At 41.3% G+C, this 24,391-nt stretch overlaps 1 protein-coding gene across 5 annotated transcripts in view; it reads left to right on the top strand.

The window, feature by feature from the left end:
* The window catches only part of LOC143987136 (echinoderm microtubule-associated protein-like 4), a 171,880-nt gene extending 150,910 nt beyond the window's left edge, over nucleotides 1-20,970 (top strand). For all 5 annotated transcript variants that reach the window (XM_077485690.1, XM_077485689.1, XM_077485692.1 and 2 more), the window contains 6 exons: nucleotides 659-747; nucleotides 5,216-5,313; nucleotides 7,880-7,967; nucleotides 9,686-9,784; nucleotides 11,344-11,474; nucleotides 16,625-20,970. In XM_077485690.1, coding sequence (XP_077341816.1) covers nucleotides 659-747; nucleotides 5,216-5,313; nucleotides 7,880-7,967; nucleotides 9,686-9,784; nucleotides 11,344-11,474; nucleotides 16,625-17,095 — 976 coding nt within the window. In that variant the 3' untranslated portion in view covers nucleotides 17,096-20,970. The remainder of the gene's footprint in view (nucleotides 1-658; nucleotides 748-5,215; nucleotides 5,314-7,879; nucleotides 7,968-9,685; nucleotides 9,785-11,343; nucleotides 11,475-16,624) is intronic.
* The last annotated feature ends 3,421 nt before the right edge of the window (nucleotides 20,971-24,391 follow it).

Genomic DNA, 24,391 nt, shown 5'->3' with positions numbered 1-24,391 from the left:
CCCATGTGAATGAGTCCTTAGACCTGGCATGGGAAAGCTGCTTTGTTACAGGGATGCTGCAGCATTGGGGTAAGTATTAGTAGGTCTTATTTTATTTTTTCCGCTAATCCCATATTTCTCCTATAAATTTAACTATGAATCTAATGATTTTATTAAACACGGGTTGAGTCACTAAAGGCTAAGAGACTGAGCTCTTTGCAATTGGAGGTGCACTCTGCAAGGTAATTGCTGCAGAGCTTAGTAAATGAGGGAAGCTCTTCTGACTTACCATAGCCAATCATGTGCAAGCAAAAAATGCTGTTTTTCTTTTCCCTTGCATTTGATTGGCTATTTGCATGTTCTAAGCAGAATACAACTGCACATGCAAAGTTCAGTCGATTTTGCCTTTAGTAAATCAGCCCCAGTCCTCAAGCTATACTTGGTAGGACTCACTACTGAAGAGGCTGAGAAAATTAGTCTGACTCCCAATGATGGGGTGAGAGAGAAATGTTGCCCCACTGGAGGGGTTCATTTTCAGATGTCCTGCAAAGGCTTTGCATTGCACATTAATATGTTCAGCATGAAAACCTTTAGAAGGTTTTGTCTAACAATTTAAAGCCTCTGCATAGATGAGTTTACCCTTCTCCAACATTTACAGTGGCTCTCCCTTGTGTTGTAGATGGTTTGTGTTAGATGCAGAGACACGAGATCTGGTTTCTATACACACAGATGGCAATGAGCAGCTCTCCGTGATGCGATACTCTGTCGGTAAGTAACTTTCCCGACAAGCAATCTGATAATATTTGCCAGTTGTAACATTGTGTCCAGGTTACTGGCTGTGTCTTGGCTTACTTCCCAAAACATTTCCGTGGGAAATCTGGGTTAAATATTTTAGCGTTGTCTGTCTGGGGTTAGAAATGCAGCTTGAAATGTGTGTATGTGATGTGAGTGTATTCCCTCCCATCCTAAGCAACTTGCAAAGTGTATGTAAAGACAAAACATATTTGGGGGGGGGGGGATTAAGGTTATACGTACTTTAGTTCTTTGCCTGCCAAAGAATTTATAATTTTGTTCAGACAGTGCACAGCCAGATTGGTGACACACGTAGTTCAAAATTAAAGCTGTTCTCTGGCTTTTAGCGAAGTTTGAATAGTTTGTTTGGACCATGTTGGGCCAAGCAACCTATTAACTAAACTGTATAAACTGTGTACGTAGTCTCGGCTGCTTTCAGTATACAGGGCTGTGTTGCGGCAGCGGGACAGGAGCTTCCCCTCCTGCTGCCGGAACAAAGTTTATTCAAACTGACTGCTGCTCAACCGTTCACTGGGAGCTTGTATTCTATGAATTAATACGCTTCCTGTGGTTGGGTCAGGGATCATAACATGTGCCCACCTCAGCCAATCAGAAGATGCTTTGTATTCATTTTAGAGAATAGAAAGCTCCCTGTGAATGGCTGAGCCCATTTCACTGCTGGAACACAGTGCTGTATATGGCCGAGCCTGCATTATACAGCGCTCCCAGGAAATGCATATGTTGGTGAAGATTCAAGTTAATCTGAACCAATGTACAGTAGTCCAAATTAAGTATTTACATTTAACAAAAAACTAGAGATCAGCTTTAAGCAATTCTTCTTCCTGGTTCTTCTGTTTGATGATCTTGGTTATCCCAATCCATCCAACCTGATTGGGCAGTCAATCAACAGTGCCACCTCTGTTTAATGAGCTTAGAGCTGATTCAGGATGCAGTTATGGTAAACTAGCAAGTAATAGTGCTGATCCTGATGGGCAGAGGTGTGTGTGTGTGTGTGTGTGTGTGTGTGTGTGTGTGTGTGTGTACATAACAAGAACACTGAATCAATTGGTGCATGCACTGCACCAATTGATTCAGTGATTTATTTACACGTTTTAAAAGGGTGTGTTGGTTGTCGCCAGCTTTGAGAATTTATTTAACACATAGCTGCTCACAAAAGAGTTATATAATATACTGTATAACAAGAACAGCCTGCCAGGGTCAGAAAATCCTTTTGAAGGGTAAAATGGTCAACATGAGTCTTCAAACTCTGCTACTGTTTGCCTGGAGTCACACTTTTACAGCCAATGCTCTTGATGGCCAATATTGCAGGCAGCTAAGCTTTGCCAGTTTTCCCTTCCAGTGATCTTTTCTCTGTAGCTTTGCTGAAAGATTTTGGCATAATTTAAAACGAACCATCCCAGGTAAAGATTAAATTGGACCAATGAACTGCTTTTTCTGTCGAAGATGCATAGTAACTGCTAAAGATAGAACGTTTTCTTAGTTTACCTTTAGAAAACATTTAATTATTTTTATTCCCAGTAACAAATTCTCATCAGTGCATTTTTCTGTGGTGTCATGTTTTTTTTAAATCCTGCTCATAGGTGGTAGAGATGATGGCTATATTCTAAAAAGTAAGAAGTTTGGATAATACAGAAAAAGCATGCAAGACCAGTGCACTTAAAACATGACAAGTTGCCCTTAAGAGATGTTGCCTCATACTGATAATCAGAGCCATTCAGGAAATGGGGATACCAGCATCTAATCTGATATAGAGGATGATTAAAGTGGAAGTAAACCCATCCATAAAACTGTTTCCTTTCCGGCACGCGCCAGTAATGTAACACTCCCACTGGTTGTGCATCTCAACCAAACTGTCAAACCATCCAATGGCTGGTGTCATAACTGATCGCTTGTGCAGCATCATGGCAGTTTTAGATTAAACCGAGGCAAAGATGGCAGCTTCCTTGGCTGATAACGATAGGGGGGTTTACTTACATTTTAAGAGCTAATGAGTTAGACGTTGCAGAAGATGAATTGGAGCTTATGAGGCAGCCAGGTACACAGGGTGAATTAGAGCCAGCATGGCAGCCTGATGTATAAGATAAATTAGAGCTAACATGGCAGCCAGGTGCAGGGGATGAATTAAGGCCAATGGGGCAGCTGGGTGAAAAGGATGAATTATACTTTGTGGAAGTCAGATGCAAAAGATTAAAGCTGCATTCACACTTTGCAATTCCAGATTTCCCTGCAATTGTGGCAAAACACACCACGCATGTTTGGCATTCATTCTTAATGGCACCTCAAATGCAGTGCAATTTTGCCACGTGACAGAACAATGCTGCAATTGTGGCAAAATGCATAGTACAAAGTATGTCGCCCAAACCAGAGCATTTGAGCAACAGCTACACCTCGATGCATTTTGTCATGATTGCAGCGCACTGCGTTTAAGGTGTAGTTGGGAAATAATGCCACCTAAACATGCATGGTGTGTTTTTCCACAATCCTAGTGTGATTTGGAATTGCTGGCAGAATCGCAGCGATTTTGCCCGCACTTCAAAATCATGAAGTGTGAATGCATCTTGTAAAGGTGACCAGGCAGCTGGGTTTAGGTTGGCTTCACACTTGTGCGGGTGCAGGACACCATGTAAATCACACCTGTTCCAGCAGCCAAACAGCGCTGCTCTTTTGTAGACGCACAGGGATGCCATTCTTTCTTAATGGCACCCTCATTCACCTAAAAATGTAGCATGTTTTTGGTTGTGGGAAATCGCATGGAGCAAAAGCATCATGTGGCTTCCCTGCGGCTGCATTTTAAAAAAGATGCAGGAATCTTTCCTGCATGAAAACACAGGCACAGCAACCCATTCAAGTGTATGGGCTGCCGTGTTCAGCAAACGTGGCTCGCAGAGCTGCAAAGATGTGAACCAAGCCTAAGAGGTGAATTTATTATTTTACACACAATGCTGTCACTCAAAAGTAAACCAAAATGAATATCCTAACTTGGTGCCTGTGCATCAAACTATTAAGTGGACGTCAGCTTCTAATATTGTTTTGTGTGGGACTGCTGCTGTTCATCCCCCCCCCCCCCGGTGGTTCTGGCCAGCTCAGTAGATTGCTTCAAGAAGGGCCTGGATTCTTTCCTAAATGTACATAATATAGCTGGGTACTAATATTTTATAGATAATGTTGATCCAGGGAAAATCCGATTGCCTCTCTGGGGTCAGGAAGGAATTTTTTCCCCTGCTGTAGCAAGATGGATCCTGCTTTTAAGGGGTGGTTTTCGTCTTTCTCTGGATCAACTGTCGATATATGGGATTGATTTTTTTTTTTTTTTTTTTTTTTTTTATGGTTGTACTAGATGGGCTTGTCTTTTTATTTTTTTTTTTTTTATTTTTTCAACCTATCTATGTAAATAACCATAAGTTGGTTGTTTGTCACGTATGTAATAATTAATCAACAGCGCTGTCCTGGACCATTATGGAAAAATCACAATCTGTGCATACACTGTACCTCTATAAGTGACCCAAAAAAAAATACAAGCTACTACAATACAAATGATTAGTCCCACATTCTTAAGTAATTCATTATGGGTTCTATTTCTTCAGAACAAAGGGCTTTATTGAAAACAAAAGTGCTTGTGGATTTTGCTCTGCTGGGTCTTGGCAACAATGTTAAGCTTCTCCTCAACTGCTCTCCTCTCCCAGTGTTCTGTTGTACTTCCTTTTGCAAACTTGCATGTCATGAACTGCAAATCAAGAGTGGGTGATTGGGGGAAACTTCCTCCTTCACCTGAACTTTCCAGATTCGGTACCCAGCGGTCCTCACAGGCGCAGAAGGACAGAGGAGAGCAGTGGCGGAGAAGCTGAGCATTGTTGCCAAGACCCGGGAGGGTAATATCCACAGGCGTGCATTATTTTTTGTGCTGAAAAGTATGAGGTCAATAATATCTGGTGAGTGTGTAGAAGCACGGAGTGTTCTGTGAAGCACTTAAAGCACTGAGAAGGTATTTTTGCACTGCAGCACTTTTGTTTTCAATTAAGCACTTTATGTTGAAGAAATGGAACCAATGATGAATTACTTAAGAATGTGGCACTAATTACATTTATTTTAGAGTAGCTTGTATATATTTTTGGTTGGTTATACAGGTATATGCGCAGATTGTAATAATTTTTGTTTTGTATTGTCCTGGAAAGCTCTGTGGTTTATTGATTTATAGAAGGGTTGCATTGGAGGCATTTGTAAGAGTGGGCCATGTAAAAGTGTGTTCACATGCAAATTATTAGTGTGACTGGAGTTTGCCTTTCAGTTTGCACTCTACTACACCAACGCATGGGATGTCAGAATGGATAAAAATGGCGGACCCAGGAAATGTCACCATATTTGTTGTAATTTTTATTGATTTTATATGTGTTTTTTTTTTTTTTTTTTTTTTGTCTTTCAACAGACGGGACATTGCTTGCAGTGGGTTCTCATGACAATTTCATTTACCTCTACAATGTCTCAGAAAATGGAAGAAAATATAGCAGATACGGAAAATGCTCTGTGAGTAGAATGTACAAGAGTCTCTATCCAAATCTGTTCACAGAAAACTTCTATCTGAGGAACATTGAGTAAAATAAATGGCTCTATGAAGGTGGGAACACAGGCATTTCCTACTATAGTGATCCCCCATGATCACCCCCTAATTTAATTGTTTGCTACATATAGGAAACAAAGTATAGCAACAACTAATTGCTAATGGTAAATGCTAGTTCCAAGTTTGAGATTGCTAGTATGTGCAAATGTATGTGTAGCAATTGCTAGTACTTGATCATGGGCAATGAACACTATAGTAAAAAATCACCCATGTCTACTTGCCCAAAGTGCGTGATCACACCAGCAATCACACAGGATCACTCTGCATTCCTGTGTAGTTCAGTCCGATGCGATTTTCAGCCCTTTTATTTTGAAAGTAGTGCACGTACTGCACTGCAACTGGATTGCATAGTATTGCAATAGCATGGGATCCGGAGCAAACAGTGCGTTTGCAGTCTGATGTGTCATTAGGAACCCATCAACACCCGTAGCAGATTGCACACTCAGTGCATATGGAATGCAGTGCAGAAAACGTGCACAAAACACGTGTTTCTTGCACTGTGTTGTGGCGTGAACTGGCATTCTTACATGGGGAAATCATTAGAGGGAGACAGATGATTATGATAATCTGCTTGTGTAATGGCAGTGGCTGGCTTCCAAACCCAACAGATATCCATTCAGGCATTAAATAGGCATGAGGATTGCCTTGGCACTTGTACGCAAATGATTTTATTGTCCATAATATCTTTTTAGGTTAACAAATGCAGTAGATACCAAATAGTGCCCACTCTCAGGGAGGACTTTAGATTTTTATTCATACTGCCTGGTGGGTTCACCACCAGTCAGTCTGGCACACTGTTCTAAAGGAAACAAAGAGCATAACTGGTATGTGTCCCCTGGGAAACAGCCAAATTTACAAATATATCAAAGGAGCATCTGTACCCTCCTGGACATCTATCATTGTATGTTTTGTGACCTTTTTCTGTGGAGCCACTTGGTCATAGTTCTTGTTCCTCGGGAATTCACAGTGACCATAGAAGAATGTTGTATCTACCAGTGCAGCAGTACATTTTGTTTCTGTTCCCTACCCCATCTCACTTACCTTTCACTCTATTGTCTCCTGTTATGGCATCCCTTCCTGGGATGGATAACACCAGTGGATGTTGCTCTTGATGTAGACCTGTTGGGACATAACCAACACAAATCGGTTGGGTTAAAGGGTTAAAATTGAGTCTCATTTGGGGACCAATTGTATGCTTGTGCCCTTTTTACAGGTGTTGACCTATAATTTTTTTTGCAAATAGTTTGAGACCATGTGCCCATGCAAATAGTTTAAAGAAGATGTATGGGGTTATTTAAAAAAAAAAAAACGTACGTACCCCTATGCTGCAGCCTCACTATGATGCCGCAGCTGTCCCCTGCCAGCTGTAATACTGAGAACTGAATGATCACATGACCACCGATTACCAAGTTCACTGGCTTTTCAGTGGAGAGCAGTGAATGTCAGTCACCTGCTCTCTGCTCTGCCCCTCCAGTACTCACTGGACTGATGGGCTGGAGATGAAGCGCTGAGGCAGAGCCAGCTGTTAATCAGAAAAATAGCTGGATTCTGACAATATGGTTAAGATCCATCCAGAGCTGGAGTGGCCCTGTGACAATTGACAGAGGGTTGTAGGTGAATTCTGGACCCCAGGGGAGCAAAAGTGCACTCTTGCAAACCACCAAAAAAAGGTTAGCCATACTTTTTAATGGCCATAGTCAAGTCACATGTGCACTTTTTTTCTTCTTGTTCCTATACAGAAGAGTATTGATGGACAGGGTCCTTCTACATCTAGACCACCTGCATCCACTTTTGTTTTGCTATTGTATTTTTTTTTTAGTAATGATGTTGTACCCCTTTAAACTTTTATGCCTGTGTGTAGCTGTATGAGCAGTTGGTCTTCTGATGGGCTTGGTGCACAATTCCTCTGCCATGTGCCTTCTCAGATTTCACTAGTATTGCATGTCTTACACATTCTACTCATCAAAAATCTGTACTTAAGTGGGGAAGTCTTGGTGTCTACTTTTCAGTGCTTTTTACTTTTAAAAATTAAAAACGTTGCAGGACTTTTTTCCAAAAAATGCCCTGCTTGTCAAGTCCTCAAAACCCGAGTCTTCTCATGATCCAGCACTGTCTTGTCCGCAGCGCAGTTGCTCTCTTCCTAGTCTCACTGGAGGCACAAGCAGTAGTGGGAGCCATCAGCTCCTGCTGCTGACAGTCAAATCCTGTGAGGAGGGTGTGGTCGAGCTGCACTGTGTCTGTCTATGGACGCACACAGCTGACTCGGAGATCGTCCACACAAGTGCAACCTTGGCACACAGCTTGTGGAGAGTGCCAGCGGGGGGACTCCAGAAGAGGAGTTAGGGGGCTGCTCTGTGAAATGCAATTGCACAGGGCAGGTAAGTATAACATATTTTCTGTATTAAAAATGACTTTACCATTTGTACACTTGTGTTAAAGATAAACACTTTTTTTTTTGTTTTTCACTTTCAGGGACATTCCAGTTATATTACACACCTTGACTGGTCCCCAGACAACAAATACATAATGTCAAACTCGGGAGACTATGAAATATTATACTGTAAGTACTAAAACCTTTGCTATAATAAAAAAATCACTTTTACAAAAAAACTTGACTTCTGTATACAGTAAAGTGTTTTGTTTTTTTTTGGTCGTCTCTATTAGGTTAGGCTTCTGTAGCGTAAAATCAGTTTTTACATGGAAGAGTCACAAGTTAATGTCCTACCACCATTGCTAATATTATTAGCATGTAGACTTTACTGGCATAAGCTGCCTATTAATGAGTTTTCTCCTCCCCCTAATATGTGTGTGTATGTAATGCTAAAATATATAGGTGGTTGCAACAAGGCTGACTCCAACAGCCCAATTATAAAGGGAGATCAAAATCCACGGTTGCAGCCCTCTAACTTTATTTCAAAACATCAACTCACAATGTTTTATATAAATACAAGCTTCAAAATCCTTTTTTTAATTTTCTTTTTCAAAACTTTCGGTCAGTTTTTATTCGTAGCGCAAAATATAAAAACCCCAGTGGTGATCAAATACCACCAAAAGAAAGCTCTATTTGTGGGAGAAAAATCATAAAAATGTAGTTTGGGTACAGTGTTGCATGACCGCGCAATTATCATTCAAAATGCGACAGCACTGAAAGCTGGAATTTGGCCTGGGCAGGAACAGGAAGGGGGTGAAATTTCCCTGTATTGAAGTGGTTAAAAGCAATGTCCCCGAAGTCACAAACACTGCCGACCTGGTATGGCTCAGAACATACGAGCGCACCCCCCCCCCCCCCCCCCCTTAGCCTGTCAGTTGCCAGGCTGCTTGGATAAAGGATTTCTGGTATGGATTTGTGGACTTGTTTGTTTAGCATCAGTTCAGTCTGCCCCCCCCCCCCTTTTGATTTTTAGATAGATTGTAGATTATGCAATTAAAATTTATAGTAATTGACAATCGAATGTGCATGTTTCACAAAATGTTGGGCAATAAGTAATTGTGCAAGCTTATTCCTAATTGAGTGTTACTATCTAGCAAAGTGATCTTTTACTTTGTGTAGTTTCCCCAACCAAATCATATCCACACAGACATTTCAGCAAGTATAACTGGTCTGACCGGTATATAAAATGTAATCTTTATTCTCTGACCCTGATTGAGGCGGCTAAAATAATTAAGACACAAGAAAGAAACTCACATTTCAGGGTGCAAATTATGTATCCCTGTTTTTGACCCATATGTATATTCTTGCCCATAATTTAAAAAGAAAATGCATGCAAAACAATTTCCATTTAAAGAAAAAAACTTCGTAGTTGAGGTATTCATTTGCAGGCCTGAGATGTAAAATATTTTTCACAATGTCATTTTTTTCATTTTGGAGAAGCTCACTGCAGACATTTTTCGCTGAGCTATTTGGTGAACTATTACCGGTCTTCTCATAGAACCATTTTCTCTGCTCCCCTATTAATCAACAATTGTGTTCTCTCTGAGCTCCAGGCACTCAGCTGTACCTACTTCAAGCTGTTTGACATTCTTGGGCTGCTTTCTGAAACACTTCACCTTTTAGTTTTTTTCTATTGATAGTTTCCCTTGTGCAACAAAGCGCACATTGGAAATCATTGGATTTCTGTAAGGGGGACCTTGCTAGGTGAAAAAAGCCAGGCATCAACACTCACTCCTGCTAACTTGGAGCTGGGTGTCAGAACAAGGACAGCATTCTACTGTTATTTTTATGCAACTTTGTAACTGTACTTCATCCTTTGTATTAACTGTGTGCTTTGTTGTGGCCAGGGGACATTCCAAGTGGTTGTAAATTAATTCGGAATCGTTCAGACTGTAAAGACATTGACTGGGCAACTTACACTTGTGTGCTAGGATTTCAGGTCTTTGGTCAGTATTATTTTCATGTACCTTTTTTATCCCTGTGATTCATTGTGCAATTGCTGAAGGTTGGCTGATGATCCAGAATTTGTCCCCACTGACTCTGAGGCTGAGAACCGAGCGATCAGATCAAACATTGCTGATCGTTCAGTTCTCACTGGAGCGCTGGGCTGTGGAGGGGCGGGAGCAGCTGGGAGAAGGAGACCGGCAGTCACATGAGTGCTGAACGGCGCTCCTGAAGGAAGCTATTATACAGCACATTTTTAAAGACATTCACTGGGGAGCTTACTGTTGTATATCAGAGGCAACTATAGAAGTAAAATACTTTTTTTTTGAGCAGGAGAGCATTGGGGCAATGTTGGGCAGAGGGGGGGGGGGGAGGAGGAGGGAGAGCATACAAGAGACAGAGCAGGTTGGATGAAGGAGGCAAGTACTCTGGTGTCAGTGCTCAGCAGCCCCGATGCATCAGAGTCAGCGCAGGGAGGGGAAGGTAGAAACTGGCAGGATCAGCCAGGTTTTTTTTTTAGGTGTTACAGGGGGCACAGCTCTAAGGGAACAGGATCCATTTTTTTTTTAAGTTAGAAAACACTTTAAAAACACTTTAAGATAATAAAATAAACTTGGACTACACAGGCTGCATACTTTTTCTATACAGTGTCCTGTTACATTACTGGCAGGTAAGATAACAGAATGATCCCCATGACAAGTGTGGAAAGCAGTGTATACAGTTATAAAACAGACGCTGATGAGAGCATTGCAAATCTCTGGTTTTAAAAGAAACCTGTCAGAGAAACCTATAAAAACCTATAAAATAAAATTCCTATTCTGACTTTTCCCTACGCAGTCATGCTGACCCTTTAATTTGCATACGTTGATTTACCAACCTCAAACATGTACACAGATGGGGACCTTCATTTTGAGATATATAGATATAGAGATATATAGATATTTATATATCTCTCTATAGATTTAGATATATAATTATATAGTTATATAGCTATATAGAGATGTATATCGATAGAGATATTTTAGTTTCAAACATGTATATAACATATAGAAACCAAGTGATTGTGGACATCCACCTTTTGTCATATATCAAAACATGTAATATATAGCATACATTGTAAATCACCTTGATGGTGAGAGAAAAGTATAAAGTAAGTAAAGAAAACCTAACCCAAAACAATAAAAAATTGATTCAAAAGTGCATACCCTGGCCTGGAATAGCTGCCGGGGTCAGCAATAACTCAAGCAACAATGTTGGTCAGAGGCCAACCCAGCAGGAAAATGGAAGGGGCCCTATTGACCATAGTAACAGTCAGGGTGATAAGTAAGGAGCTCTTTTTATAAATTTCTAAACACTTGTTCTGGGTTAGCAACATTCGAAGTATTGGAACAAAAAAAGTCAGTATAATAGCCAAGCACCCAGCATTTTCTGTAGACAGGCAGCAGCTGTAGCCTCATGTTTGTTTCAAGGCAGGTTTGCTTTAATGTAACCCATAATGTTTGCTTTGGCTTACAAGCCTTTGTGATTGCTACAAGTTAAAACTCCTCTTCTCACCTTCAAGGAGTGTGGCCAGAAGGATCGGATGGAACAGATATCAATGCATTGGTGCGGTCTCGCAACCGAAAAGTTATTGCCTTGGCCGATGACTTTTGTAAGGTTCATCTGTTTCAGTATCCATGCTCGAAACCAAAGGTAAGGACATCCATAGTGCTAGCTATTTTCATAATTTGTCACTTTTACCTTTTTGTAGTTGCAATTGCTACAAGATGTGATTGTGTTACTTATTCCATTTTAAATTTTAGCAACAGCTGTGTAGGGCTTATCAGAATCTGGCACAAGTTCAAGCAGCAATCACAATCAGTTATTAATCTGCAGATACTACTCTGGAAGCCCAATGGCTCATCAGAATCCACTGCCTTCTGGGCAGGAACCATGTCTACCCAATGCACTTTTATTTTTTATTTTTTATCACTTGTTTTGAAAGTCTCCTAACTTTTATACATTTAGCCATGATTGTTAACTTTATTTATGCAGAACAACTTTCACTTTATGCATGAAAGTCTTTTAAATTAAAAAGGAGCTCCAGGCTCCTGTAGAAAAAAAGTAAATCAGCAGCTTCAAATACTGTAGTTGCTGACTTTTTATATTAGGACACTTGGCTGTCCAGGAATCTAGTGATCTCACCTGAGCCAAATTTTCAGTCTGGTTCTGCCGCTGCCACCTCCACTAAGAGAAACCGGTGGTAAAGCTGTGCAGCTTCACAGCTGGCTCCCTACCTGCTCATGTGCAAAGCACAGTGCGCTCTTGTTAGCTGGCTTCGGGGGAGGAAGGAGCGACGCAGTGAACTCAGCCGGAAGTGGGAGCGGGTACCTGTCAAAACCAGGTAGCACCCCGAAAGGGGTCAAATGTGCCGGGGCATGGTATAGGCAGATAAACAGAACTTCCTTTTTTTGGTGGAGCTCCGCTTTAAAGTAGAATGTTTACCTTTTTTTGTTTTGTATAGATAAGGCAGTAGTGGGACCCATCTGTAAGGGTTTTATTGGTCTCTCGTGATCATTTATATTGCTACCTGTCCCGATGACAGGACATCGCCAACTGCTATACAGACCAAAAAATGAAAGTGGAACTATAGTCAGAAAATTTGGTTCTGCTAGACTTCAGGCTGGCCCCTTATGCAGGTTTTAGCTATGTAAAACATTAAATATAAGTGTCTCTAATGTTTAAAATCATGTGCTTAGTTGCTCTCTATAAATTTAGCACAGTGCCAAAAAATAGAGGCTGACTTGCTGACAGCCTTGAGATTTATTGCTGCTCAGGGCCTCAGCAAAATGGCAGCCTCCAGCTGGAAGAAACGGGACCAATACTGGAGGCAGTTTATAGCACTGGTAGCATCATTTATTAATGCGGCATCTATGTTCCTTGCTAAAGAATATCATTTTTATCTGGTTGTTATGGTTAAAGTTCCACTGTAAAGTGTAAGTTTACCTTTACAGAAAATCTGTAAGGTGAACTTACACTGGACCTCTTCCCTTTCGCACCTGAGGCCAGCAATCTCTTGCGCTGGCACCTAGTATAGATGCTTTACGGGTCCGGGGATTTGAAATCCCAGCAGCTCCTCCTCCTCCCTCCCTCCCTGCCATCCAATCAGAATGCCTCCTATACATACATACATTTACAAGGTATGTTTGAGATTAAGCCGCGGGGGATATCTGATCCCTGGACCAGTAAAGCGGCTTTACGATGTGTCAGTGCGGGAGAACGCCGGGTGTGATGGAGATGGGGTCCAGTGTAAGTTCGCCTTACATATTTTTCTGTAAAGGTGAACTTACCCTTTAAGCCACTGGCTGTAATCACATGCTACAAATTTGACAAGCTAGTTGTACCCAAGTCAGTTGATAAACTTGGGTACAATCAGCCTGCCCATAGATTAATCAAATTTCGATCCATCTATGGCCGGTTATAGTTTCTTGGATGCCATGCTGACTGACACTTCAACCTGTACTTTGCCCATGAAAGGCAGAGCCACTTGTTTGCTTCAATGGCAGCAGCAGAATGTGCCTACCTTTCCTTTGCTACCCAATATCTATTCAGTGAATGAAAAAAAAAAACATATTTCCAGGTATGGTGAAAGAATGTGACTCGCTCCCCTTCCACCTACATGACAGTGCCGGTGCTTAGGGATTGCCTAATTGGGCCCAGCACTGTCGCATGGAGAGGAGAAAAGAGTCTTTTGCCCTGTTTAGACTCTGAGGCATGACTTGAAGATAATTGGGTAATAGTGATTCTGCATTGTGGGCTCTCTGATATTTACTGGGCATAAACTAAAAGTGCAGATGCAAATATAATAATGAAATATCAATGTAAAATGCTAATAGGTAAACAGTGTGATCTGAGATAAAGTGCATATACAAATGAATCTGAAACAAATCACCAAAACAGTGACACATAATAAAGGCTAAAGTGCAAGGTGCAAAAACGGTGCCTGTGAAATCCTAGAATAGGTACATAACAATGGTGAGTTAGTAAATCCAAAAAAACACCTCAAACTTGGGTGGTCAACACAGAAACTGTATATAACGGACCTGAAGAGACTAGTATAACAATGCAAAAGAATGGATGAAAGCATCCAAAGTTGAAAATTGGTGCTGGTTCCCTTCACCATGAAAAAAACTCCTGATGTCTGGCCAATCCATGCTGTGGGGACACCTAAGTGTGTACTAGCCCCTCACCTTACTGCTGTAAGGTTACAGCATAACTTGGGTCTGATGCTTCAGACACTAAGGGGTCTTCAAACGGTCCCTCAGAGTGGACACACCGGTAACCCTTTAAAATGGATACAGCCACCTCTCCAATACTCCTTAGAGTGGCTACAGCCTCCTTTCTAATTGGTACACAGGGTGGGTTAAATGGAAGAAAGATCCCAGATAGTATAATACCGTATGAACTAGTATTTCTTAAATTAACATAAAGCAATACACTTACATTTAATAAAAATGCTCAGGCTCGTCCGCTTGCATCACTTCCGGTGCGTGCATATTACTCCAAACTCAATGCGTATCGTCACATCATGTGACTTCATCAGGGGTTGAAGTCACGTGATGTGAAGATACGTGTTGGGATTGGAGCACTAGGCGCAAACTGTAAGTGACATGAGAGGCGAGCTTGTGGAGTGTTACCTGAGTGTTTTTATTAAATGTGAGAGTATTGCCTAATGTTGTTTTAATAAATACTAATTCATACGGTATTATACTATCTGGGCTCTTCCATTTAAACCGTCCTGAGTGTGCTGATTCGAAAGCAGGATTTACCCAGTCCAAGGAGTATTGGGGAGTATTTTAAAGAGTTACTGGTGTGTCCATTCTGAGGGACCGTTTTAAGCATCAGACCAGAGTTATGCTGTAACCTTACAGCAGTAAGGTGAGGAGCTAGTACACACATAGTTGTCACCGCAGCTTGGATTGGCCAGACAGCCATTTTTATTGCACCATTCACAGTGAGGGGAACCATTTTCAACTTTGGATGCATTCATCCATTCTTTTGCATTGCTATACTAGTCTTTTCAGGATTGTTACCGTATATACTCGAGTATAAGCCGAGATTTTCAGCCTCTTTTTTGAGGCTGAAAGTGCCCCCCTCGGCTTATACTCGAGTCATCGCTGTCTGCCCGCTCGATCAGCGTGTCGAGCAGACAGACAGCGGCCATTCTATTCAAAAGCCGCGCCTCCGGCTCCGCCTTCGCCTGTGATAGGCGGAACACTGAATTTCCCAGCAGCCTGTGTTCCGCCTATCACGGACATCGTATCATCCTCGTACTACGGACGAGGATGATACGACGTCTGTGATAGGCGGAACACAGGCTGCTGGGAAATTCAGTGTTCCGCCTATCACAGGCGAAGGCGGCGGCGCAGCTTTTGAACTTTACAATGGCCGCCGACAAAGAGGGCATGGGACGGCACGGCACGGGACGGGACGGGACGGGGGCAAGGCAAGGCAAGGCACGACACGGGACGGATGCAAGGAGGCAAGGCACGGCACGGGACGGAGGCAAGGAGGCAAGGCACGGGACGGAGGCTCGGGACAAAGGTAGGCTGGACACACACACACACACACACACACACACACACACACACACACACACACACGGATGGAGACACACACAGGGATGGATGGATGGATGGAGACACACACACACAGGGATGGATGGATGGAGACACACACACACAGGGATGGATGGATGGATGGATGGAGACACACACACACAGGGATGGATGGATGGACACACACACAGGGATGGATGGACGGACACACAGGGATGGACGGACACACAGGGATGGACGGACACACAGGGATGGACGGACACACAGGGATGGACGGACACACAGGGATGGACGGACACACACACAGGGATGGACGGACACACAGGGATGGACGGACACACACACAGGGATGGACAGGCATGTCTCACCCTCGGCTTATACACGAGTCAATAAGTTTGCCAGTTTTTTTGGGGGTAAATTGGGGGCCTCGGCTTATATTCGGGTCGGCCTATACTCGAGTATATACGGTATATACAGTTTGTGTGTTGACCACCCAAGTTTGGGGTGATTTTTTGGGTTTACTACATCACCATTGTTCTTTACCTAGTCTAGGATTTCACAGGCACTGTTTTGCACCTTACACTTTAGCCTTTATGATGTGTCACTTCTTTTGAGGATTTGTTTAAGATTCATTTGCATATGCACTTTATCACAGATCACACTGTTTACCTATGAGCATTTCACATCGATATTTTATTTTTGCATTTGCACTTTATTTTAGTTTATTCCCAGTACATATCAGAGAGCCTGCATCGCTGCATCACTATTACCCAATTATCTCATTATCTGCTTAGGATCAGCTGACTAGGTGCCTGCTACAGTAGGTCTCTAGTTCCATTTAGTAGTTGACAACATGGAAGTACCACCTTTAACATGGCTTGAAGATAACACATGGCTAATGCAATGTTCTCCTAGAGATGGAGGAGGGGATTATAGGATGCTCGGAAGTGATTCAACACTGGCAGCCGCCAAATTTTTCATGACCGATTTCTTCAATTCCCACCTAATTTCGTAAAGCAAAGCAGAAATCCTGTAAGAAACACTGTTATATCTGATTAGAACAATTTGAATAATGAAAGATTTGTTCTTTGGTTTCTGGCCGCAGATAAGTCACTGTTGTGCAGATTTTCTAACACATCAAAAACATTTGTGGAATTTCAGGGTACATTGCATACATATCTCAAACTGTATAACTTTTCCTATCTTTTAATCTGATTATGATTCTCTTTACTGTTTTTTTTCTAGGCTCCCAGTCACAAGTACAGTGCTCACAGCAGCCATGTAACTAATGTCAGCTTCACACACAGCGATGGCCACCTAATCTCTACTGGTGGGAAGGACATGAGCATCATGCAGTGGAGAGTGATAGAAAAAGTGTCTCTATCTCAAAATGACAATATGGTGGAAATAAGTTCTGCCAGCATGCCAGCTGTAAGTGAAAAAGTAGCGCAGGAAAGCTCCCCCACCTCTGAGATACCTCCAGCAAATGAGGAGGACAGTACTCCAGTGGAGACTCCAGAAACTCCGGCAGAAGATGCCCTGGAAGCAGAAGTTGTACCAGATGGCATTGAGGAACAAAACGAGGTGCAGAGCGAAGTAAGCAGCCCAGAACCCTTGGAGACAAATGGCCAAGCGCCTTCTAGTGAAACAAATGAGGAGACAGAGGAGTCTCCTACCATTACAGAATCCCAGGGTGAAGATTCACCAGTGTCTTAACACCTAATTCTATTGGTTCTTTTTTCATTTCTATACCTGGTGTGTGAGCTTTCGACATGGGAAGAGGGTTTAAATAGTAGGAGAATATATTTGGATGGATGTTCATACCACGTGCGATTTAGGTTGGTTTCGTCAAAGAAGCCTTTCGTCACGGGCTACAGAAAAAAAGCCAAAGCTGGAAGTTGGACAAACATAAAAAAAAAAGTGTAGATGGTAGATTTCAGGAAATGTCACTAAGTGGTGTGTTGTATATATTTTGTAGGGTCAAACTGGGTCAATATAAGATTTAAGGAAGTGAATAATAAAGAAAAAAAAACGTTCTGCAAAGGTGTTTCCTATGTGCATATGGTAAAGGCCAAATCCATCATCGGTGATTGTTATCGGATCTTGAAAACTGTGCTTAGTCACGTTGGTCAATGCCTATGCAATTTTCTTACAAAAACTCTAAAGACCGTTTACCATAAGAAGTCTGTCCTAAGTGCTGCTACCTGTCTTAAGGACTGTTTTTGTTTAATAACTATAATAGCAGCTTATCTAATTTTGATTTGGCTTTGTCCTGACCAAGCTTTCTTTAATGGGATCCTAGAGCTGGCCATTAATGGAGGATCGACGCTCTGGCTGAACATCTCACTATGTACAAGGTACTAACAGTTAAAGAAGGTAACCTCTCTGTGTCTGGCTTGAAGGAAATCCAGCTGATTTCCCACTGTGGTTGAATCTCCCAAAACGGGCAATAGGATTTCCTTATATATGGCCAGTTTAATTCAACTCCCAGAGATCTGTAGATTCACTCAGATGTGAATGGGCAATAACTGCATTGGGGAAACCAGAATCGTGATTACAGTAGAGATTATTATATCAGTTCAACAGTGGAACTTCAGTTGCATACACTGGCAGACTAAATCCTCTTGGAGTTCCTGGCTCTGCCCATCAATCGCCTACAATCTCATACGCCTTACTGCAATAATTTGAAATGAGTGAATTGTAGAAAAATCGTTAAATACTGTTATAACTGTGCAAGTTGGGTGGAACTAGGAACCCCACAGAGCAGAAATGGTCACCCCATCATTCTTGAGAAGCCAGTAGTTGAAATATTAGCTCTGTATGGACTGACCCCTTTAAGCAAAAAAAACAAAAAACACTGCTCAAAAAAATATGGTGCTTGGCGTTTTTTAAACCATTTTTTTTCAAAAATTTATAATTGTCATGTGGATTAAAAAAAATAAAAAATCAGGCTTAGGTTTATTACATCAGGTAACATTTTTCTTCTTAAAGTTTTTCAACAACAAAATCAATGCTTTTCATGCATGATCGGTCTCCTTAGGAAAAGAGAAAATCCTTTATACTTGTGAATATTTTAGTAACAACATTTTATGTAACTTTGTTCTAATATTTTAGGTAAGTTTCTTTTTCTTTTTTTTTTTTTTCTCTTTGTTTTTGTTTAATGCACAAGTCTTAAGTGTGCAAGCGTTTACGTCATTGCGCCATTCCAAAGTGCATCCAAAAAAATTCATTCCCTTTCAGTACCTTCTCAGGAGTATCGCTACAGATCCACTGATCAGGTTTCGCAACGCCATAAAGACTCATGACCGCCCAAAGGATATAATGTACACAGATGTATCTACAGTCAAGTTATGACATGTGCATGTGTCGATAGGTATATATGTACATCTTGATTACTGTGTGTGTACAGGAGGTAGATACATACATGTAAAGATGTACACGGATATATTCACTTGTTTACAGTGGTTCTAAAATTGCCTCAGAATGTTGAGGGAATAATATATATATATATATTTTTTCCAAACAAGATGTGTATTTAACATGTGCTACATACTATATCTTTAAAAGTGCAGAATGGTGTTGGTATATGGATTCATTAAGGAAATTATTTTTATATGGAGATGTAGATATGGGCATGCCTGACATTCATTTGCGCTGTGTTCCACTTACCAGTCTCGAAACAGAAGTCAGTGGAATCTGTTAACAGGATGGACAAAGCTCAGCAATAAACATGGCACAATCTTCACCAATCTGCTTGAACATACATATGGGATTTATATTATATGAAAACACATGGATTTAAGCAGATTAGAAAATCGCCTGCTGAAGAGTTACATTTACCAGTGTACCCTTGCATCACTCTATTCCATGATATCATCTCAGATTGGCAGTTAATATGAAAACACAATGTGGAAGTCTATCATGGACCATCATGGCAAAAGGTGGAAGGGTAGGAGATTTAGAAACAGCATTGTTATCCACAGATAATCATTTTAGTAAATTTGTGTGATGTTTAAGCCGTTTAAGTCCATTTTGAATATAATTGACATTGGTGGTGTGAAGAGGGTAGGCTGTAAAGGGTTAAATGACTCGCATTCCTATTTGAGATTATGCTAAGTGACTGATCAAGCAACTGAAGAACTTGCAAAGAGAAAAAAAAAATAGGTCACTAGTAAAATGTTCTTCTCATTGGAATCTTGGTGCTCTCCCAAACATTGGGCAAACTCACAATAGACTATCTGTAATGTGCCAAGTACCTTTGACTCAAAGTCCAATTTGTTTGACTAGTGTGATCGTGCCATACATTTCATGCATCTGTGTGAGGCAGCGTAGATATGACAAGTGTACTTGCTGCCCAGCATGTGCACAGGCCAGCGGGGACATGGGGACAATCATGCTTGGGCACAATACAGGGGAAAAGCATCTAGTGAGAGTATGCCCTTAGACAGTGAACCTGTGACCAGGATGTGGACCTTCCATATATTTACAATTTTTAGCAAGTAGTAAACGAGCTTTCAAGCAAGTGCAAGCCCTCACTGACCTTTTATAGCTGCAGGCAATGTGAAGACATGCATCTTCTGTTTTACAACAGAACCACTGCCATTGATGACACCTTTTTCCTTTTGGCTGAAGGAACTTGCCAGCCTGCCAGCCTTATAATGTACCTAATAGAGGGTGCTGCAAGTTGATCCAGAAGTGACTGCAACCCATCTTCCATATGTTGTAATCTTCAAGAATTGTTCCACTGTACCTGAAGCTACAGAGATCAGTGAAGACTTGTTTAATTGTTTGCTGCTTGTTAAATTGTCCAGATAAAATGATGGCCACAGGTTCACGTTAAACTTCATACTTCAAAAATTAAAAGTCAAAATCAGAGCAGTTGATTTAAAAAAAAAAAATAGTTTGGTGCCCTCAAGGAGCCGGACCTTATCCCAGTTTGGCATTCAGAGATAGTCCAGTCATAAACATGCCACAGTACCCTCAGAAATGCCTTAACGTTTTATAATGTGATCACAACACCAGGTTTCATCTGGAGGGGGTACGGCAGTTGAACTACAGAGACTACAGATTACAATTCAGGTTAGATATGGCTGCTGTGTTAGTATTCACAAGATTTAGAGTTATTGGCAAATAGGAAAGATTTTGTCTGACTTCAGCTGAGCTACAAATGGAACAAAGAGCAAACCTAGCAGAAGCATTCATTGATGTGCCCTTATATGTGAGCCCTATCAGGGGGGAAAAAAACATGGTATGTAGGTCTAAATACACTGTTGTTGGGAAAATTAGGACAAAAAAATAAGTTGCTATTACTCAACAAGATAATAAAGAAATGTATGAAATGAATAAATAATATGCAGTAAGTTGTGTGTTTATGTAATGGCAACTACTGTTTAAAAAAAAAAAAAAATTGTGATTTATGAATGGAAAAGTTTTAACTATGTAACTGTAGATGTCGGATTCAAAACTTGTGAATGAAATTTGAATATGTGTGTTTTATGTGAAGATGTTTGAGCCATTTCTATCTCATGCATTCCTGTCTCATGACAGTAATTTTTTGACATTTAAGAGCAAAATAAAAATTGTACCATAAATCTGTGTGCGTTTTGTTCTTTGCAATGTTTATGCAACTTTTTTTTTTTTACAAACCCAGCTTCACTTTTTTTAAGAAAATAGCTTATGCACACAATTGGCATCAGTAGGTTTTTGCACCTCCAGAAGACTGACTTAAACTCCTAGATGGGGTTGACATGTCCTGGGACACAAGTGCCATTAGAGAAGTCATTCTCAACCGAGGTTCCTTGAGCTGTGGTTGATTGACCTTGGACCTGATGGTTCCTGCATTGTTCCAGGGTTAAAACCACTTGTCAAAGCCAGCGTCATTACACCAATCATCTTTTTACCTGTCTGCAAGTGTCTCATTATTCCCAATTGTAAGGGGGGGCATTATTCCCACTGGCCACCAATGTGTAAGCTTGCATTCATCCCATCGGCCAACAATAAAAGGGACAATTCTCCCCACTGATTTGATTTTATCAGGGGTTCCTCTAGACCTAAAAATGTATTCAAGGGTTCCTCTGGGGTAATAAGGTCGTGAGAGGCTGCATTAGAGGCTTGTTCCCAGAGTTGCATACAGTTTCCTGAAAAAGTATCCATTCCCCTTGAAATTGTCAACATTTTGTCATGTTACAACCAAAAATGTAAATGTATTTTAGTGGGATTTTGTGATGGACCAACAGAAAGTGGCACATAATTGTGTAGTGGAAGGAAAATGATGAATGATTTTCATGTAGGTGCATTTGTATTCAGCCCCTTTTACTCTGATACCCCTTACTAAAATCTAGTGGAACCAATTTTCCTTCAGAAGTCACCAAATTAGTAAATAGAGTCCACCTGTGTGTATTTTAATCTTAGTATGAATACAGCCATTCTGTGAAGCCCTCAGAGGTTTGTTAGAGAACCATAGTGAACAAACCGCATCAATGAAGGCCAATGAATACAACAGACTAGTCAGGAATAAAGTTGTGGAGAATTTTAAAGCGGTGGTTAGGTTATAAAAAAAAAATCCCACGTTTTAAACATCTCACAGAGCACTGTTCAATCCATCATCCAAAAATGGAAGGTATATGGTACAACTGCAAATCTACCAAGACATGGCCGTCCCTCTAAACTGAAAGGCCGGGCAAGGAGAGCATTAATCAGAGAAGCAGCCAAAAGGCCCATGTTAACTCTAAAGGAGCTGCAGAGAGCCACAGCTCAGGTGGGAGAATCTGTCCACAGGACAACGATTAGTCATGCACTCCACAAATCTGGCCTTTATGGAAGAGTGGTAAGAAGAAAACCATTGTTTAAAGAGCCATAAGAAGTCCTGTTTGCAGTTTCCAAGAAGCCATGTGGGGACACGGAAAACATGTGGAAGGAGGTGCTCTGGTCAGATGAGACGTAAATTTTTCCCTTTAGCCTAAAAGCAAAATGCTATTTGGCGGAAAACTAACACTGCACATCACCCTAAACACACCAACCCCAACGTGGAACATGGTGGTAGCTTAATGGTGTGGGGAATGCTTTTCTTCAGCAGGGACAGGGAAGCTGGTCAGTTGATGGGAAGATGGATGGAGCCAAATACAGGGCACTCTTATGAGAAAACTTGGTAGTCTGCAAAAGACTTGAGACTGAGGCAGAGGTTCACCACCTAGCCATACAATGACCCTAAACATACAGCCAGAGCTACAATGGAATGGTTTAGATCAAAGCATTTTCATATTAATGTGCCCAGTCAAAGTCCAGACTTAAATCCAACTGAGAATCTGTGACAAGGTGGTTCTACAAAGTATTGACTCGGGGGGGGGGGGGGGGGGATGAATACAAATGCACACCACACTTTTCAGATATTTATTTGTAAAACATTTATATTTCCTTTCACTTCACAATTATGTGCCATTTTGTGTTGGGCTATCACATAAAATCCCAATAAAACACATTTATGTTTTTGATTTTTAACTTGACAAAAATGTGGAAAATTTCAAGGGGTATGAACACTATTTCAATATGTTTATTGTATATGTTCATAAAAAGAGCATACGATAGATGGTGATCAGTACAGTTACAGCAGTAAGTCTAGGAATGGTAACTACAGTAGAAAACTAAAGTTAATGCGAGTACTTCCTGAGTATCTTCTGGACGTGATAACGCACAACCTATGTACTCAGGCTTATTACACCAGGTATCGTAAATGTGAGAAGCTAGTTGCACCCATTGGGGTAAACTCTGCCAGGTTTGTCGAGAAAATTATTAGCCAAACCTTGAACATTTTCAGGATGTTGCTTAAGAGCCCATATAAGGAGTGTTCCTTGGATTTGTAGATCCCACCAGCTCTAAAAGTGTGACAGGAATGAGGAGTAGAAAAGTAGCAAAAAGGCATGGAGAAAGAGGAGTGAAGAGGTAAGGTTCCTCTTCCCTCCCCGCCAGGACCCACCCATACCGTACAGAAATGCCAATAAGTTACCAGGGAGTACCAAGGTAGGTGGCCCATGGTTCCCAAACTGACTCAAATTTCTCCACTGTGTCCTTTTTAAGGAGCTTACCTTTTTTTTTTTTTTTTTTTTTCTTGCGTCATTATCCAAGAGATTTTTCTCCTGGCTGCAGTGAAAGATGCACTATGCTGTTTCCATGCCTTAGCAATGGTCAATTTAGTTCCCAAAAGGATGAAAAAGATCAGTGATTGCATAGCTTTGGTGACGTTGGGTACCCAGCCATTAAGTAGGGCAATGGATGGGTCTTTTGGAATTTGACAACCCGTAATCTTGCGGATCATATAGAAAATGTTATTCCAAAATCCTCTAATTTTTCAGGCACTCCCAGGTGTGCAGCATGGAACCGTATAAGTTGCAACCTCGGAAGCATAAGGGTGAGGATGAAGGAAACATTGTAGCTAATCTCGCTGGACCAAGGTACCATCTGGTTATGATTTCGAGATTTGCTTCAATCAAGAGTGATGCTTATGTTTCTAGAAGACCGAAAGACATTATGACAAGTGTCTATGCTCCAGTTGATCTGGGCCTCTTTCTCCCAGGTCAACATGTATGGGAGCTTGGAGTCATCTGAGGCCAGTGACAGGTAAACTACGGAAATCCCCCCCCCCCGCTCTGTGGCTTGGCAACACCATTGTTCGTAGGCTGTCATGAGTGGGGGTAATGGTATGTTGGTTTGAGTATAGTAGCTCCACCCTCTGGGTGAGTTCTACTCCTAGACATCAGATTTTAGAGTCGCTCCAAGCAAATCGGAACAAACTTTTGAGATTTTCTACCATAGCAGGGGGCAGATTAACATTCAAAATTTGGGATTTGTTGAGATTGACTGCTAAGCCCGAGGCTGGAGAATCGAACAAGCAATTTAGAAATGTTTGGGAGTGAGGTCGTCGGTGATAAGAAAAGCAGAATATCCTCCGTAAACTAATCGCATTTGTGTGTTTGTGGGCCGCATGAAACCCCTTGTATGTCTGGGTTGGCGTAAATT

Source organism: Lithobates pipiens, unplaced genomic scaffold (genome assembly GCF_037356315.1).
Source record: "Lithobates pipiens isolate NorthernLeopardFrog02 unplaced genomic scaffold, aLitPip1_a1.2 Scaffold_18, whole genome shotgun sequence".
Taxonomy (NCBI): Eukaryota; Metazoa; Chordata; class Amphibia; order Anura; family Ranidae; genus Lithobates; species Lithobates pipiens.
This window is presented reverse-complemented; position numbering and strand designations above follow the sequence as displayed.